At 44.4% G+C, this 18,580-nt stretch overlaps 2 protein-coding genes across 6 annotated transcripts in view; one reads left to right on the top strand and one right to left on the bottom strand.

Annotated features, from left to right (window-relative positions):
- Positions 1-7,939: 7,939 nt before the first annotated feature.
- PTGR3 (prostaglandin reductase 3) lies at positions 7,940-16,683 on the bottom strand. 3 transcript variants are annotated; one of them, XM_068932037.1, is made up of 3 exons: positions 16,490-16,683; positions 15,512-15,645; positions 7,940-9,631 (listed from the first exon to the last, which is right to left on the bottom strand). In XM_068932037.1, exons 2-3 carry the CDS (start codon positions 15,622-15,624, stop codon positions 8,707-8,709), a joined length of 1,038 nt encoding a protein of 345 aa, XP_068788138.1. In that variant the 5' UTR covers positions 15,625-15,645; positions 16,490-16,683; the 3' UTR covers positions 7,940-8,706. The 3 variants fall into 3 exon arrangements, with proteins under 3 accessions (XP_068788138.1, XP_068788139.1, XP_068788137.1); XM_068932038.1 differs by lacking the exon at positions 16,490-16,683 and adding an exon at positions 16,015-16,461; XM_068932036.1 differs by lacking the exon at positions 16,490-16,683 and having other exon boundaries at positions 15,512-16,008.
- A 10-nt stretch (positions 16,684-16,693) lies between these two features.
- Positions 16,694-18,580, top strand: part of TSHZ1 (teashirt zinc finger homeobox 1) — a 56,481-nt gene continuing 54,594 nt past the window's right edge. The window contains exons 1-2 of one of the 3 annotated variants that reach the window (XM_068932034.1): positions 16,694-16,705; positions 18,202-18,580. The exon at positions 18,202-18,580 is cut by the window's right edge and continues 957 nt beyond it. The gene's annotated coding sequence lies outside the window, so the exon portion shown is untranslated. Of the gene's footprint in view, positions 16,706-16,753; positions 17,215-18,201 lie in introns of those variants that run through there. The other 2 variants (XM_068932033.1, XM_068932035.1) reach the window with 2 other exon arrangements.

The following is an 18,580-nucleotide window of genomic DNA, read 5'->3' as shown; positions in this document are numbered from 1 at the left end:
TCATGTTTTATCTCCAGCCCTCAGTTCACTATAGGATTCTGGTTCATGCTGCATGACCCATTGCTTAACTATTTTTATACCACAGTTTCAGCTTTGTGGAAAAGAAAAATATTTGGCTGCTTCTTCTTTGCTCCATGACATGTGTTTTGTGATGGCTGAACCTGTCAGCTTTCACAAATAAGAAAGGAAGCAATGCAATAGAGCTAGCCTCATCACGTTAAACCGTGGCGTTAACAGAGAGAATGGAAGAGACGGCAAATGAAATCATCTAGGTGGAAATAGTCCTTTTTTTTCCCTTTTTTTTCTTCTTTCCTAGTAAGAAAAAAAAACAAAAATAAGAATGTTGTATATTGAAAACAAAAGTAATATCTCTTTTTCTGTGGTAAAATGGAAACTCTATATAAGCCATAAATCTACAGAAATTTTGTTGCAGAGTCTATAGGCAAAACCATATGCACTTTGTTAGGTTTAGCCAGGTTGTAAGACAGGGATAACTAAACTCCCTCTTCAAAGGGAAAGAAAAGCCTGAAATACTTCCAGCAACCCCCCTCCCCACCCAATTATTTCCCCTTTTTCCAGGGATAGGGAGAAAAGAGGAAAGAAAGAGAAGGTAAGGGAAGCATGACTATTAAATCTTTATTTCTCTCTCTCTCTCTCTCTCTCTCTCTTTTTTTTTTTTTTTTATTAACTGAAATGGATGATAATCTGTCCCCTGCACTTGAATTTCCTTGGACAGCAATGATACTCAAGAATTCAAGGGCTGCCTTTTTAGCAGTTTCTCTGAGCAGGACTCGCTTTGCTATAGTCTGTCATCAAGCAGCTTAGAACTCGCAAAGTTGCCACCATGGTTCTTACAACATAGATGATTATGAACACACCAAACTTCCCAAGACTTTGCAAGCTATCTGGAGGCCCTGGGAAATTTCACTATGATTTGAGGTTAGGCAGGTCTATGTTAGAACTGCTTTTTCCAGCAGCATAAACACACATACAGAAAAATAAGAGCCAGGTTCTCCTTGGAGACCATTTTTACACTGATTTCAACAGCGTTATTCTTGTTGCTCATTTACATTCCCTGGAGAGGAAACTGACTCAAAATCTCCTTTATTTGTAGGCACTTGTGATAGCAGACTGAGGTTTCCCAGCTCAGTAAGAAGTCAAATGATCCAATAACTGACTCTGCATCTAGATTACTAAGAATACAGGAAAAATAACATACTCTACCCGCTTCCTTCTGGCTATTCTTGCCACACCCTGTGCACGAAGGAAAGGTATATTATGCTACTTGTATGCAGGGGCTATTTAGAAAGCAATACAAGCCCAAGGAGAACATTCATTAGAGCTTCAATGAGGGATTATGCATAGGAGTCAGGGGGCAAATAAGCCAGACGTTTTCTGGGTTATCCTTGTTTAACATTATGAAATGGCTTTCAAAACTCTGGATGCAAATAAAACTTCCTGATAGGCTGCCAGAAACAGTCATGCCAATAATGTCATGCCAACAGGAATGAAGTTATTTCTTTGTGTTTTGGTTTTTTTTTTTTTTTTGGGGGGGGGGGGGGAAGAGGGGGTAACAATCAGACGTGCCAAACAATGCATTTCTGTGCAATTCTGTTTCTTGGGTGGTTTAAAAACACTTGGCTTCCGGCCTTGTGCCTCACAGCTCACCTGAGGCATGCTATAATCAGCCAGAACCGTGTTGCGTGTTGCATGTCATGTCTTACTGCTTCCAGAAAATAGACAAATTTCCTTTCCTTCTATTTCCTTTGTGAATTAGCCCCTTAGGGGTACATTTTTAAGATGGCATGCAAGAAGTCTGTGTGCAAATCCCAGTAACACATAACGAGCTTTGTGTGCCTGCGTACTTCCTCTGAAAATGACCCCTCTAACGGTAGAAATGGCTTGGTCTGGCGCTTGCTCGGTCCTTTTGGCCTCACTATTGTTCTGAAAAACAAATATTTCCTCCATCTCTTATAGAAGGCCCAAGGAGCATGTTGTATGATGAGCCGTTTGGTCCTGCAGCCAACTGAGATGCCTCTTGATCTTTCGGGTGTCCTCAGCTCCCATTCTGAAGAAAGATAAGGTTGTTCGGCACTTCATGGGATTAATTTGTCTTAAGAGCAGATACTAAATGTCCTGTGATTAGAATGCTTGACTGTAAAGTTTTTGCTTAAAAATGGTATCAGAAAGCATTATAACTCCAGGAGAGCTAAGTGCTTCTGACAAATAGAAAATGCTCACCTACAGAGTAAGTGTCAAGCACTCATTCTGCTTCCAAGCCTTTATTTGCTACTACAGCCTTGTGCAGGGGTCAGTAAAGCTTCCTAATGAAAACTCCCCTGTGTAGAACCACATAAGCCTGTCATGCATGGCCCATTTGTGACATTTTTTTGTGAGCCCTATGGAAGAGCAAAGCAGAGAGGAAGCACGCAACCAGCTACTACCAAAAACTCAGGGATGCTCTAGGTCGTGGGAAGGCTTTTTGGAGTCTACCAGGATCTGTGCTGGGTGCCTGAGGAGCTGAAAGCAGCTACTGTCCCCCAATAAAGGTTTTACTTTTGGCAGGCCCAGCTGGAGGCACAGCACAAGACTTCAACTCATATTCAGCCACGACCACCAAAATGGCCTTTATAACCAACACCGAATTGCAATGAAGTCAAAAGTCATTCTTCTCTATAATTTAAAGTAAGTATATGAGTTTAAGGGGGGAAAATATCCATTGAAAAGTATAATTGTGATCAAGGTATTCTGTACCTATGCAGCGTGTGGCAGAATTTTGTTCAACTCGCTGAGAATCAGCAGGCTGTACCTGACAGCTTTCGGGGGTTTTTTCTGTTTTGATTTTTTTTTTTTTCCTTGGGCCTGGGCTACCTGTATGTTTGCGCTACGCGACTAGTGCTGTATGTGTTTACTTTCTCCAATGTAACCATTTCAGCAGGTCTAAAAAAGCTCAGCTTTTATTTATGTGTATATCTCTGCTTTTGAGAGACTGCAGCAACAGACCCGCTGAAGGGGTGTGTGGGGGGGGAAGACTGAGTACCTACCCAAGGAATTAATGCAATGGAGCGTATGTGAAGGGGTTAAAACACTACACAGGTACAGATCCTGTGGCAATTACAAATGTTATTGAAATAAAAACCAGAAACAGGAAGCCAAAAAACAGGTCCCTAAGGCAGGCATCTGTCTTAAATGATATCATTTGTCAAGTTTCCAGCATCTTGTGGTTGTGAACACAAAAAGAAGTTCTGTGTTATACTAAGGACATTACATACTCATTAGTTGGAATGTTCCTGAAGTACATAATACAGGATTTTCATTTAATAAGAAGCAGCTACTTGCCCCTGCATTGTACATAAAATAAATTCTGGATATGCTAATTGCCACTCAAAGATGTCCTACCCAGTTTTTGACAGGTATTTCGCCCTACCCCCCACCCCCTTTAGCCTGCAATGTAAAAAAATTCTAAGCAGCATGTGTTATTGCTATACATTAAACATCTTTTTAGAGTCTTTTATTTCTGAGATGTGGACTTTCACGATGATAAATATTGAAAGCTTTAATGCAGATATTAAAAAAGAAACAAGTGACCCATAGGGATATCGATTTATTATTTTCGGTGCGGGGAGGAAATAGCAAGAAGGCAAAGTATATAGAAATATATATAAATCAACACAGTAACTCTTAAAGTGTTCTTCTCCCTCTCAAAGACTAAACCTAGCTGTAATTAATTGATATAGTTCCTCTATCTGAGCACTATTAGTGCATTAGAGTTAACTAATATATAAGCTTCCCCCTCACTGCCCTGCCAATGACCTTAAGCCTCACATGGTAGGAAGGCCACTTGCTGTAGAATAGAAAAGTAATTTATCCACCATGATTGTTCAGTCCTGGCCCCCTCTGTAAAACAGAGACTGACAATTGCGCTGTATTATGGATGGTACGTTTGTGGTTGGTATAATAGTGTGCAGAGCATCAAACTCACTTCCCTGAACGTTACAGGCAGGGTTTGAAAAGTGATCCTAGAAAAACCGGACCACTTGCTGAGCTATGGCCCTCCATTTTCAAATCTTTTTTTTTTTTTTTCTTTCCCTTCAAATACCCCCCACCCCTTTTTTTTTTTCAATTTGTTTTTCACCTTAAATAAGAGCAGTAAATAGTTTTCCATTTATAAAAGTATGTCATATGCTGTGTGTGTGTGGGGGGGGTAGTTTGCTTTTATTTTACCTGGGATTTCCCTGCTTCTTTCCACATTTCAGGATTTAGCATATTCCCTCAAAACATAATAAATTTTGATTCTGTAGCTTAAGGGATCCATCAGTTAAAATGTTAGTCTTTCATCTTTATTACCCTCCCATTAAAATGAAAGAAACCGGGACACACTTCAGTTTAGAAGAAGCAATTTAGTTGGTAATGTCCTTACTACTCAAGTCTTTGTAAAGAGAGAAAGTGCATTATTGCTTATATTTCACACATCTATCTGCATAAGGAGCAACTAAAGCTTTCAGACACATATGATGTTAAATTTAATAATATTCTTTGATTAGATTATTTTATTACAACATTTTTCCATTACCAGTCATTTCCCGTACACATTTACATTCATAAAACCTGCAGGTTTTCCTTTGTTTGTGTATGTATATGTATTTATAAAGCACAGAAAAGATTCTGTGTTGTGCTACAGCTGTTAGATCTGTAAAGGACAGATTAATAACTAACCACCACGTAGGACTAGGTTTTCTTGTACGCTGCACCAGTAACCCTTTGCTATAATGAGGACACAAAGAGGCTCACATCAGGCTGCTCCTCTTCTTCATAACTCAGAAGCGTCACAGTGGCAATAGCCTCTAGTGCTATTTGTCTTTAGTGCAGTTGTGACACTTCGGCATGATCCATAATTTGGCAGCTATTTACCGTGACATTTCCCTTCAGTGCAGCCATAACATTCAGTGAAGCCATTATTTGGTTCCATTTACCATATAAATTGTATTGTTGTGCATGCATGCTAGCAGCTACATTAGGTACCTGAAAATGAGTAAATCTTGTAAAATAGATACTAACAGCTATTCAGCAGTGGAATTTCTTTACTCCGCAGACAAGAGGGGGAATATATATAATATCTGCAAACATTACTGCAAACTTTTCCTTGAACCACTATAATTATTTGTATTTACATGACACAGCAGTTACTCTTATCCACTTATTAAATATACACACACACACATGTGCGTGTGTGTATGGAGGTATGGGTGTGTGTATATATGTGTGTGTGTGTGTATATATATACATATATATGAGCAAACTATTGCTTGGAAGAAATCTAACAATTCAAAAAGGTATTAAGAGATTCCAGCATAGCAATTAAGTAGGGAGCATATCTGTAAAATGTGCTGAGGGTTGCAGGCCAGGAGAGCGAGTACATGTGTGCCCGCGTGTGCGTGGCGTATGCACACATGTGACAGATTCAGGAAAAAAAAAAGCCAGCTCTTCATCTATTTCTTTGTTGTTTTTCCATGGAAGCATATGTGTGTAGGAGAGGGAAATTCTGTTATTAGCCCCTGCAAACAATGCTAGATTTCTCTGTAGCAAATTCATTTGGAAAGGTAAAATTAGGATGTAGTGCCAGCAACCACATCTCAATGAGCTGCTATTATTAATAGTATTATTATTTAAATCCCTGCTCTCTACATATAGTATACTTAGTACTTCCCAGGCAAATGTATTATTATTTTTAATCATTTAAGTCCCCACTGTGCACACAGCTTTTAATACACCTTTTTTGCAAGCATATTAAGTGTATTGTTATTAATCCCTTGCTGTGACTCTACAGTATTTCTTTTCCTTGTATGTTCAATGTCCTATCATCATTTAAACCTCTCAGTGTGTGCATGCCATATACATTTTCCTTTCCATCTAATATTTAAACATTATTTAAATCCATCATAGCTTACTTATTCAAAGTCAGCCTTTTTTCCATAACTGTAAGTTTGCAGAGTACGCTTTTAAATAAAGAGGAAAACTTTATTTCCACGTACCTAAAATTATCATGAATCTCAGTAGAAAGGCCTTACCTGCGTGTTTTGGAAATACCGTTTCACTCCCTCCCTGTTGATAATGATCTCTTTCAGCAATCTAAAATAAATAATTTCTCAAAAAAAAAAAAAAACCCTTCCTCATTCTAGACTCATTCACAGAAGACTGATCACATACAACCTGAGATATCTCTGTAGCTTAATGTATATATTTGTTACAATGACAAACCCAATGGCTATAGCCCAACCTAAACACCAAAAAGGCTATAAAATTAATATACTGGACATTCAAGTTCTGCATATGACAAACAAACTTTTTGTTAATGCTGAAATCAGTACTAAGGTGCTGAATAATAAGCCTGAAACCAAAATTAGAAACAACAAAATGTCATATTTGAATATATATATAAGATGGGAACCTTCCAGAAGTTTCTCTCTTCCCATATTTTGCTCAGTGAGGGAGCCTGGGGCAGTTGCATTACTAAATGTTATATACCAAGGAATGCATCAAAAAGAGTGTAAAATGCTGTGTGTTCAGATAGCATCCTGTTAGAGCATTTAGGAGAAAAAGATTTGGAACGCACTGCCTCGGAAATACCTAACTCTAGCAGACGGAGAGCAATCAGCACCTCTGAAAATCAGGCCACTTGCATGGATTTTGGCGTTTGACATGAGGAATTTAATTTGTGGAATTGTTCCCCGTGCAATCCTTCTGTGCCTATCACAGATCCAACTGATCGGGCTTTTTGTATTTGTTGTTTTACTGCATCCCAAACTGACCAGATGCATTTAGTGACGGAGGGTACACCCTTTTCTTTGAAGAAGAAAATGAACCATGCGCCTAGGAATAAAATAGTTAGAACTTTGAATGCTCCGACCCTGTGTGGTGCTTGAGCTCTTGCATCTTTTTAGCATTCAGTTGGCCTGCCAAAACTCCTGGTCTAATTATCCAAAACATACACAACTCCACAACCTTTGTAATAGTATAGGGGAAAGAGAAACAGTAGGCCTTGGTGGAGAAAAAAAAATCATAGTGGCTTGATGCTCAGCCTGAGTAAAAGAGAAGCGGGAACAAAAACTCAAGCCATTCTGCCTTTCGCCAAAAACCTCCAAAGTGGGACTAAAACCAGGAGAAAGATATGGCAGAGAGACAGTTCTTGGTTGAATGCTATTCTTCTGGTTTCAGTGACATATGCACTAGAAAATTACAGTGAGAACGCACTAAATTAAAACTTAAAATACTTTTCTCCACTGCCTGTACTATGAATAAAATTTAAACGTTACATGTTGCTTTTAACAATTTTTATTGTACAGTCAGTCTTGAATAATGTCCAAAACTTAAGTTTACCCTGTTTTTTTTTTCCTTTAACCCCTAGACACTATCAGTCTATCATTAAGTTTATTATTAGGTGTATGATCCTGTGAAATTTCCTCTCTCAAACTGCATAAAAACGTGTATAATTTCTAAAGATGCAGCAGAATCAGCTTCTCGGAGCTTAAAGTTCTGCTATGGAATAAGATGTAGAGCAAGCATAGTTCAAAATATTTTACTGATCTGGAAAATATTACACTTCTAGCTGGAATTCCCACTGTATGTATTGTTAATAGTTTCTGTTAAGTGAGAATTAATTTTCAAAACTTTACAAAACCTTTTAACTGCACGCACTAGATAATCTGTTCCTGAGCTACGTTATATGTATGGGGTACTGTGACTCTAGATTGAAAACAGTCTTGCTGTTTTTTTCTAAAAGAGCTTCTGTAGAAGCAATGTTCAGTAACAGTAGAAGCAGCAGCTTGATTACGGGAAGTCACATGAAGAATCATTGGTCAAAGAACTTTAAAATATAGAGCACACCTACAAAGGAGCTAGTCAGCAAGAACTACATCAATATGAATAAATGCCACAAACATTTAAATAGCTTTCTTCACTTTATTAAATGTTCAATAAACATACAGGACCTGAATACACGTGAACGTAGCTCAAACCCTCAGTCCAATAATCCCGTAATACTGACTAAAGGGGAGAGTAAACAGTAAACAGCAATGGTAGTAAATGAAAACGCAAGAAAATAAGGTAACTTCACAACTTGTAGTTAAAGATTTAAAAGAAAAAGGCACAATTAATATATAGTTATGAACTATGCAATTTAAAAAAAAGGCAAATTGCTTTTCTTAATATTACCGCTGTGTTAGAATTGAAGCAATTTTTTTTCCCTGTGTAACTAGTCAAGAAACTTTACTAAGATCCATGATGCAACTGAATTAGGACTATTGTGGCTGTGACATAAAATCAAGAGAGTTTTTCCAGAAATGTCAGGAGATTAATAAAGCAAACATAAGATATGACTCTTTCTCCTTAGTCTTGCTCTAACAATTTGATTTTTAAATCTGACAGATTAAATCAGCCTCTGCATCAAGACTTACTCTGACAAGAACAATGTCCTTGTCTCATGCTAGCCTAAGCGACAGAATCAAACACAGGCCCATTTAAGTCCATGTCACAGCCACGGATTTAAGCACTTTTAGGAAAAAAAAAATCAAAACTTTTTATTAACACCTTAATGCTGTTTTTTAATATAATATCCATTACTAAGTTTAAGAAAAGAAATTGTTTCTAGTAATTCTGAGGTATAAAGTGCCCATTTTCTCTCTTCTGATTTATATCATTGTTCTGTTTTTACAGCTTACTGTTGACAGAGTGAGGTAATTCAACTACAATTTTTCCAATGTTTTTTCCCATGTACATGTAATCTACAGCACGGAATACAGACTCCAAGCCAGTGAACTTGCCCTCTGGAGACATGTCTCCAAAGTCCACCTCACACACCAGTTCTCCTCTTTCATACATCTCAAGCAAGTGCTTCAGAGCCATTTTGTATTCAGAAAAGTAATGGTTCAAGAAGAAACCTCGGATGCTGGCAGACTTCCTCAATAGTTTTGCTGGCAGTAATTCTGCTTTAATAGGCTGAAGGCCAGTAGGGTTTTGGTAGCCAGTGATAAACCCAATAACTATCAGGCACCCTTTGGTAGCCAAGCAGTTAACTGCCAAGTCAAACATCTTTCCACCAACAGATTCATACACTACATCCACACCTTCTGGGTAGTCTCTCCTAAGAACAGATTCAACGTTTTCAGTTTTATAGTTGATCGTATGGTCACAGCCAATGGATTTCAGAAAACCACCCTTTTCATCACTGGAGCAGGTTCCAATTACATGGCATTTTGCCTTCTTTGCAAGCTGTACAGCAAACTGGCCTGTTCCTCCAGCCGCCGCTGTCACCAGGACCTTCTTGCCTTCAGACAGCTCTCCAAGCTCTTTCAAACTGATGTATGCGGTAGTGCCACTTACCATTAAAGAAAGAAACTCGGGTTTCACAGAGGGTAGAGGAACTGCTTGTTTGGCAGGCACGACTGTATATTCAGCAAAGGAACCAGCTTTCACGTAAGCCACAGCTTGACCTACTGTATAATCAGCACTAGCACTGAGTCCTAAAGCTACCACATCACCAACACCTTCAAAACCTATATCAAATGGAGGTTTAACCGACGGGTCATATCGACCAGCTGAGTAGTTTATGTCAGATGCGTTAATGCCGACAAATCTAGAAGAAAACAAAAATGTATTAACAAGACGTATTCCTTATCAAGTCTCTGTTATATGAAAAATCTTCCATTTAACTTATGGGATGAGTAGGAGATTTTCCCCCCTGATTTTTGGCATATTTGAATGAGTAGAGTATAGAAAGCACTTTCATCAAACTTCTATACTTTGCATTCTGTTGTTCTAGAAATAGAGGTAAGTTGCTCAAAGAAGAAAAAAATCTCATTTTCCTCAAGTCCATTTGACCAAACTAAGCACAATAAAAATAACTCTGTATGAATTTAAAGGATGAAAATGAATTGATCACTTTATAAAAGATGTGAAAACACTGAAGAATAAAATGTGCAAAGCAGGAAATATGTTGATTCTGGCAAAAAATTTACATTTTTGAATATAATACTACTGTTAATGACTAACGATCATATTAACTATCGATGTCATTTGCAAGGTCATGTTACTGTAGGCAAGTATTTTTTTTAATTGATGGAGTCACTGCAGCAAATTTGCTTTCTGATGTAGCTAATGTCAACATTAAAATATTTTTCTTTATACAAATTACCTGCAACACATCACAACAACCTTGCACGAAGGACTAAAAATTGCAGCATTGAGTATCGAGTCCTACTGACCTCAGACAGGTGAAATTGGATGCTTTTTTTGTTTTGATAGAGACACTCTCACAACTTGACTAAGCACTGGGAGATAATGCCAAAAAGAAAGTTATGATCTAACTTAACCACAAAGATTATTTTAGTAACGCTTTTTGTAGACCATAATAATATCTTTATACGTCCAGAGGAAGAGAGAAAGGAGACGACTGTGTTAACTAGAAAATGTCAAGAAAAAACGCATGCAACAGAAAAGACCAGGATTCTTGCTACAGGTGGAAATGATAACCCCAAGGATGTACTGGATACCATGCAAAGGCTGCAGAAGTACTCAAACAGTGCAATTTTAATTGTCGCAGTTAGCAACATGCTCAAAGGGTACGCACGTGTCATTTTACATTGTTTGCACACAGAGTAAGAACTGAAAACGCTCTGCTTATTTCGATTTTCTTCACTCTGTCTAGCATGGGGTGTCTCAAACTTCACTGACATAATGTGTTATATAAAGACACGTGTAAACATATAAATGCATTAAGTGCAAGCGACTGTTGCTCTTTTTAAATCAGTGTTCAGCTGCAACAAAAAAAAATGCCTGTAGATACAAAAAAAAAAAAAATCCGTTATCCTCTTTTAATTTGGGTAATTTCCATGCGCTACTTCTAAAGTGCGTACAAACACTGGCAATGGAGCAGCAGCTCCCGGGGCAAACCGTGTCGCCGAGACCCCAGGGAGAAGGGCTGGGAGCGCCAAGGCGCGGTGCGCCAGTGCTGCCCTTAGGTCTGCTGGGGCGAGGGCGGCGGGGCGCTGGGCTGGGCCCCCCGGCCCGCTGTCGGCCGGCTTCGCGCTCGGGGCTCCCCTGGGCGCCGGCCCCACGGCCCGCTGCCCCACCGCGGCCCCGCGGCCCCGGGGCCGGGCCGCACGGAGCCCCGCTGCGCGCCGCTGCTGGGGCGCGCTGCGGAGCGCTGGCGCCCGCCGCGACGGCAACGCGCCCTAGAGCGGGGAGGAACAGCAGCAGCGCTGATAGTAACGAAACCCCCTTTCCTGCCGCCCTAGGAGTTGCGCCTGCTTCTCAGCGCTGACCGCCAGCTGGGCCGAGCACAAAGGCAGGTAAATAGCCGTCCGAGGACAAAAACTTTGTGCTTGGGGGGGGGGGGGGGGGGGAGAGACCTCTGACCGGCCGCACTCCTGCACATGCACTTTTGTTTTCGAGCAGGAGGGAAGCAAAGCCTCCCCCTGGCCCGGGCTGCGCGGGCCGGGGCACCGCCGCCTGCCCCTTGCGGGCTGCGGGCGGGCGGCCGCGGAGCGCGGGGCTGGGCCGGCGCCGGGAACAAAGCGGTGCGCGCGGCTGCGCGGCGCGGCGCGGCGGAGCTCGGCGCGGCTGCCCGCCCCCGGCACACGCGTGCACATACATGCGCGCCGCGCACAGGCACACGCTGCCTCCCCGCCGTCTCCCGGGCTGCTGGGCCGCGGGAAACGCGTCTCCCTGGCCTGCGGGAGTCATCATTATTAATCAATACAGCCTGCCTTCCAGCCTGCCTCCCCCCCCCCTTAAAATGTTTTAACTCCCTTTTTTTTTATTGTGTGCAAACTCAAAGTGCTGTTCGCACTGTAAGTTTTCTTTTCTTTTTTAAACACTGTTTAGTCTCTTAGATTCCTGGCGTATTAAAGCGATCAAACGCACTGTCTGGATTAAAATGTATTGTCTAATTTGCCTTGTCATTCCAGATGACAGAATGGAGGTGGTAGGATGTGCCCGCAGCTTTTTACGTTATTTTGCTTTTAAAAGTAGGAATAAGTAGGACTAGTAACTTGAAGATCAGTTTAATAACTTCTGAGACTGAGAAAAGGAGGGTACAGAAGAAAGAAATACTGGGAGTACTGATGTGTTTTAAAATCCCTTCCAAATCTTTTACATTGTCCTGTTTAAATTTCTTACTCACAATGTGTTACTTAACGTAAGCGCTCCTAACTGGGGCTCGCTTTCAACGTTTCCAAATCTAAAGACCTGAGAAAAGAAGCCGGCGTTGGTTTTTTCCCAAAATAATTACGTACATTGAGTGAGTCAGGCGTTTTATTTATACTGAACAGTGTTGAACCCCCTCGTATTGTTTATTTTAAAAAGAGGACGATACTGTGGAGGGGAGGAAATGCTGCTTTTCGTACCACAACAAAGCGTAAGACACTGAAAACCAGCACCAGAGCCTTAAATACAGACAAAACAAGGTCATCCAAACCAGGACTGTGCAAGAAAAACATTATTTAGACCAAACAGCAGAAATAATCCTCCACTTTTCACACTGTGATCCATTAGTCCTTGGTTCAAAAACTTTCTCAACCCGCCTTTTACTCCTTTTCCATTTCTATAAACTTCTTCCTATCTGCCATCCCAACAGAAAATCGTTACAGGTATTCTGGAAACGAAATAATGTGTCACTCCCTTAAGAAAATCCTGAAAATCCCACGGTAACTTTAAGAAGGACCAAATCCCCATACTCTCTGCGTCCTTCTCCTGCAATAAAACGCAGGAACCTTCCCCCCCCCCCCGCCCCCTTGAAAACAGGACAAACGGACAGAGGAAGCGCAAATGGCTTCGTTAAGGATTTTACTTGCCTCCTCCCCGAATCCAAATGATAAAACATAGTGTTCTACATCGATTTCTAGATTTAAAGCATTTCTCTGCGAGTAAAGGGCACAATGGATTTTTCTTTCTTTAAAAAAAAAGTACAGATAAAGGTTGCTCTCTTAGTTCTCCAAAGGAGAAGAAAAGGGAAGAAAGTTCCACTGAACAGAAGAGCATCTTGTTTTAAAATATCTATCTGTACAGGGACCCAACGCATTTTAATCTCCCATTCCCCTAAATCCAAAACCAGATTTTATTGTGGCGAATGAGCATTGTTTTGCATAAAAAGCTCAAAGCAGTTAATACCGTTCATGGGTGTGACTGGGACTAAAATGAACAAATCCGCAAATGCACTCTTGGAACTCAAGTTCTTTATTGATTTTTCAATTGTATTTTTCTAATTTTTAGAAAACATATAGTTGGATTTAGGGTTTATTTTTTCTAACACGAAATAAAGCCAGAGACTCGTCCTTTCGGGATGGGAAGAAGCTTCCCCAGAGTGACAGAGCGGGGGAAACATTCAGAACTCGCTTCCTGCAGCAGCTCGTACACAGGGACGTGTTTTTAAGTAAAGTGATCCCGTGTCTTCTGTGTATTTCCCAGAAAATAATAATAAATACAGAGGAAATGCCACAGAGCCCCAAATAATACAAAACGTACGAACTCTAAATCTCCTTCTCACTCACCTCTCCCTCCCCTCCATCCCCACTCATGTGGGGGGGGGTGTGTATATACACGAACATGTGTACAATAAGCTGATGAGTTAAAACTCAGTAGTTGCCCGCCTGGACCAGCTCCTGGCTGCAGTGTGAGGCGAGCTGTGCACCATGAGGTGTGCACGTCCCTCTGGCACCCACGGAGCCCACCCAGCAAAGGGAGGGAGGGAGGGAGGAAGAAACGAAGAGTTCCACTGGAAGCCGTATAAAAGATGAATAAATTTTCACATTTCACAGGAAAAAAAAAGGGAGGGGGGAGACTCCCAGTGCGTGGGGGGGGGAGGGGATTAGGGAAGCGGCGACGTCGCCCTGCCCCGCGCTACCCAAAGAGGCTGCACTGTGAGACGCGCTACCTCTTGTGAGGGTTTGTATCTCACGTCCTTCGACCTCTTTCAAGAACAAGGAATTTAACTCCAGCTTGATTACTGTTTCAGGGTCATCTGCGGATGCTGCAACACAATGTTTTAGACTTTGAGGTTTGGAGGGAATTTTGGTCTTGGAAATCCTAGGAGGAGATGTCACCAGCCGGTTAAAGTGCCTTAGAAAGCTTTCTCATCAGCTCTCGGGGGAGTTCCTGTCCCTCTTTCTTTGCCCCTTTTTTTCTGTGCGCCTGTACGTTACATACGGGCACACACCAAGAGATTACCTATACACACCCTACTTACATAGGCACACAAAGCGTTAATAAACTTCCAGAGTTGTTCTCTCAAGCTATTTAGTGCTTCTTTCATCTTTCAAGTTCCAGCTGAGAGTGTGGCACCTTACGTGTTACCACTATTTGCCTGCCTGACAGGGACCCGAAATTGTTGCTCTCTTCTGCACCAGCCACAGTCCGCTGCGGGGGTCCCAGAGTTTCAACTTGCCCTCGCGAGCAGAGACACCTCTGACCCTCTACCGGCTTTCTGTTCGCTTAAGGGACGACAGCATCGAGGAGGGAGCCAGTGAAGGCCAGCAGGCTGGTGCGGGCGTTTGGGGCGGGCAGACGGCGGCGCGGTTCGTCCTCAGCCTGGCCTGGCCGCGCGCCGCTCCCGCGCTGGGTGATTTACGGCGCGTTATGTTAAAGCACCATGTCACCTCCTCGCCACGGGCCCGCCTGGCCCGGCTCCGCCGCAGGAGCAGCGCGCAGCTGAGGGGCGGCGGGGGCCGGCAGCCCGGCGCTGCCCTGCCCCCTCGCCGCCGCCGCTTTTGGCGCGCAGAGGCGGGGGTGTGCCGGGCGGCGGGCCGCGGTCCTCCGCCGCCCCTCCTGAGTCACGGCTGCGCTAGGGCTTAGCGAGGAGCAGGGCGGCAGGACGGGCCGGGACAGCGGCGGGCGCAGCTGCGGCCGGGCGCGCACCTCAGGGCTGCGGGCAGGCGCACGGCGCGCCGCGTCAGTGTCGCCCGGAGTTGCGTGTGCCGGTAAGACAGGGAGGGACACAGGCACACGCCGCTGGCTGCATGAGTGTAACAAGCACGGGCAGACACCGGGGAGGCACTTGGCCAACGTTTCTTGGCGCTTCACCCCTCTCCTGAACGGTCACCGAGGGCAAAACGTTGACGTGACGGGCGCGCTGCCTTTCCCCCGCCGTTGCCAACGGCTGCTGAGGTGTTTCTCTCCCTTGGGGAGGGCGCACGCCGCTAACGCCGGCCAGCAACCCCCTCCTCCCCCGCCAGAGAGAAAACAGGAGGAGGAGGAGGAGGAGGAGGAGGAGGTGTCACCCCCCCCCCCACACACACACGTGGATAGGGCGACCGGACTGTAGCGCCAAGCGTCCAAAACAACAACAACAATAAAATTAAATTAACAGTCGCCAGATGGCAGCTGGTACAACTTGCCGGGCTCCAAAGTGAGTGAGCATGTGTGCAGGAGGAGGCCACAAGGTGTGAGAAGTCAGAGGGGGCAAGTGCCCGGGCCGGGGTCCGGGGGGGGGGGGGCTGGGGTGGAAGTTTGGGGAGCTCACCTGTTCCTGACAAGGAGGTCTCCGTCGCCCGGGAGTGGCACAGGCGAGTCCTGCTGCAGGGTAACTGCTTCTCTGAAGTTTTGGCTCAGCTTAGTCACCACCAGCTTCTTCATGGAGCTGGGGATGGACGAGCCCTGGAAATCCAGAAAGTGACGGGAGTAGGACATGTCCAGGATGGGCCGCGACCGGCTGCCACCGAGGTAGGACCAGGCGGGACCCGCCGCCGCGCACCACGGCTCCTGCCGCCGCCACCACCACCACCACCGAGGCGCCCGGGAGCTCAGCAAAACGCTTTTTGCACTAAAAACGCTGTTTGCACTCATGCCCGGGCTGAGCTCTCCTCTCCCTCCCTCCCCCCACCCCCAACTCAGGAGAGCGCCAACTCAAGAGGAGTCTCCAGGCAGCTCGCAAAACCCGCCACGACCAAGCCCGCGGGAGAAACTCTCTGCGCGCAGCCTATTTGGGTATGTAAATAACGCCCCGCGCAGCGCGCCGCAGCCTGCCTCCGTCCTCCCGACCCAGCCCCTGCGCCACACGGAAGCGCCGCCGATCCCCCGAAGCGGCTCTTCTACCGCCACCAGCGCTACGCGGGAGCAAAGTTCGCCCTGCCTCGTCACAACTCCGTGCCGCCGAGCCTGCTCCTGCGGCCAAAAAAAAAAAAAAAAACCCACCAAAAAACCCCCCCAAATCAACACGGGTGGGTGTGTTTGCGCGATCTGCTTCACCACGCACACACAGGCGTGCCTGCTGCCTTCGCATGCCACCGCCGCCGCTCGGGACGGCAACGGGGCTCTGGTGTTTCTCCCTTTCTGTCGGCGAGGCAATTTTATAAAATGCTGGGTTTTCTGCTAAAAATTCTTTTTAATTGGCATGCGGCGCCTGACTAAGGGATTAAAGAAAGAAAAAAAACAGGAGGGGAGAAGAGAGGGGAAAACGCCTCGGATTCCCCCCCCCCGCCCCCTCTAGACCCCCCCCCACCTCGCTTCTTTAGTTTACAAAAAGAGATGATCCTTTTTCAAAAACAAAAAAAAAAGGTAGGAAGAAAGCACGATAAATTATCAGATCAGTAAGGTTAGAGAAGTGGAGAGAAGTTGCAGCTAATCTCCTAGTGTTGTCATTAGCCGCCGCCGAGGAGCCGCTGGCTGCGGGCGGAGGCTCCGCCCCTTCCGTGCGAAACGTTCACTTCCTCGCAAGGTGGTACGAATCAACCCCGAGCCGTTAGCAACGGCTGGCGGGCACGGCGCGCGGCGGCCGTTGGGGCGGTTGTAGGCGCGGGGCTGCGCGCCCGGCGAGGAGAAAGGGGTGGGTGGGGGCAAAGGGGACGACACGCCGCTCTCCTCCTCCTCCTCCTCCTCCTCCTCCTCCTCCTCGTCGGCGGAGCCGGGCGGGATGTGCCCTGCGCAGCCTTCAGCAGGGCGGCCGCCCGTTGAGCGGCTGCGTGCCCGCCGCGGCTCGCTCTCCGTGCGCCCTCCGGCTGGGGCGGTGAAACACTGCTGTCAGTTCGTTTCGGCCGGAGCGTTTTTCCCTGTTCGCTCTTACCGTCGGGAAAGCCTTTTCTGTCTTCTTTAAAAAAAAAAAAATCAGCCCTCGCTATAGACTACGTTTGGGAGAGGGAACCTACGCAGAAAAATCAACTGGGTCAAAGTAAATGTTGCGGTGGAGCTGCTAATCCCAACTTTGTACTACTGCAGGAAGAGAGGGAGGTAATGTAATAGAGATGTTGCACCGCTGTCGGAAGAGCTCACGTGTAACTCCTGCAATTAACTCCATCGAACCAATATAAACAGCTCATCTCCTAATTGCGCGGTATTAATAATTAAAAACAAAGCAAAAACGTTTCCCCTTTCGCCCGAAAGAGAGCAAAATTGCAGTTTCGACTGTTTTCCCTTAGGAACCAGCTGGGTAGCTCTTACTTGCTTTCTTGACTCCAAAAAAAATCCCTTCTGTTCTTGCAGTTAACATTATATAAATCCCCAGACGCATACTGTGCAAAATCTATTAGCAGCATGTTTCATATGCTGCAGTTTTTGCTCTGCAATCTGTTAGTATTTTAAAGTAAGGATGAAAACTGTAATCTCCCAGAAATCATTTTTAATTCAATAGTGGTTAGATGATAGCAGGGCGAGGTATCACCTCTTGCCTTTTTTAAGTTTGCTGGAACAAGACCTCTGCTTAAGTTAAATCGGCACATGCGTCTTTGCACAGTACTTTAGCAAGTGGATTATAACAACAACCCCCTCAATGTGTGCCTCACATGAGAAATCTTTTATGCTGTGCGGTATTAAGACTTCTTTTTTTGTCACATTGTTTAGCTCTGGAAAAAAAAATGAAAACAAAGCAATTAAAAAGATTGACAGGTATGGGTTTGTGTGAGACCTATTTGTAATTGTCAGGGTGACGTGGGCAAGAGGAGGAGGAGTAAAAAACTGAAGCAGGAAAAGCAGCTCGATGTGTCTGTCTATCAGTTGAGACTGTCTGAAAGCTCTGGGATCCGAATGTGTGTTATATTTCAGTGAAAAGAGAAGAGAGGGAGAGTGGATCTCTTTCTCTCCCAGGAGTTTGGGGGGGGGGACAGTTCACGTTAATCTCTCCCACTCAGTGAATATCTTTTCTCTCCCCCCCCCCACCCTTTGCACACACTCTCTGGGGTTTTTCTTGGTTTTGGCATTTTTTTGTTTTTTCTATTGCAGATCAAGATCAGCCAAAAAAAATCCATGATAAAAAAATGTGTTTGCATTATATTTAGTATCAGAAGAAGCTTCGATTTGTGGAGGAAAAAAAAGGGAGAGCAAGACAGAAAAGTAGTCCTCTCCGGTGGTGACACTGTTTGATCTGTGACTGTTTGGAAGGTGGAGGAGTGACTGACATTTCCCATCCGGTGTATATGTATGTATGGGGGCTTTACTCCTTTTTATTATTTGCTTTCTTGCTCTTAGACTAAGTGCTGGGAGGAGAAGGAGAGACTGGATCGACCTCGTTTTTTGCACAATGAACAAACTATTATCAACGCAATAAAAAAACAAAAAAAAAACAAAAAACCCAACAACAACAACAACAACACACAAATCC

This window comes from Struthio camelus, chromosome 2 (assembly GCF_040807025.1).
Source record: "Struthio camelus isolate bStrCam1 chromosome 2, bStrCam1.hap1, whole genome shotgun sequence".
In the NCBI taxonomy this organism is placed as follows: Eukaryota; Metazoa; Chordata; class Aves; order Struthioniformes; family Struthionidae; genus Struthio; species Struthio camelus.
Note: the sequence above shows the minus strand (reverse complement) of the source record. Positions and strands in the feature narration are given on the sequence as shown.

What these genes read in the sequence shown, in the direction of transcription:
- PTGR3 (XM_068932036.1), bottom strand. Translation starts at nt 15,834, where the DNA reads ATGAGTGCAAACAGCGTTTTTAGTGCAAAAAGCGTTTTGCTGAGCTCC. An exon ending in GACCTCCTTGTCAGGAACAG is followed by an intron (nt 9,632 to 15,511) that starts GTGAGCTCCCCA and finishes GTTTTCTTCTAG; the next exon opens with ATTTGTCGGCATTAACGCAT.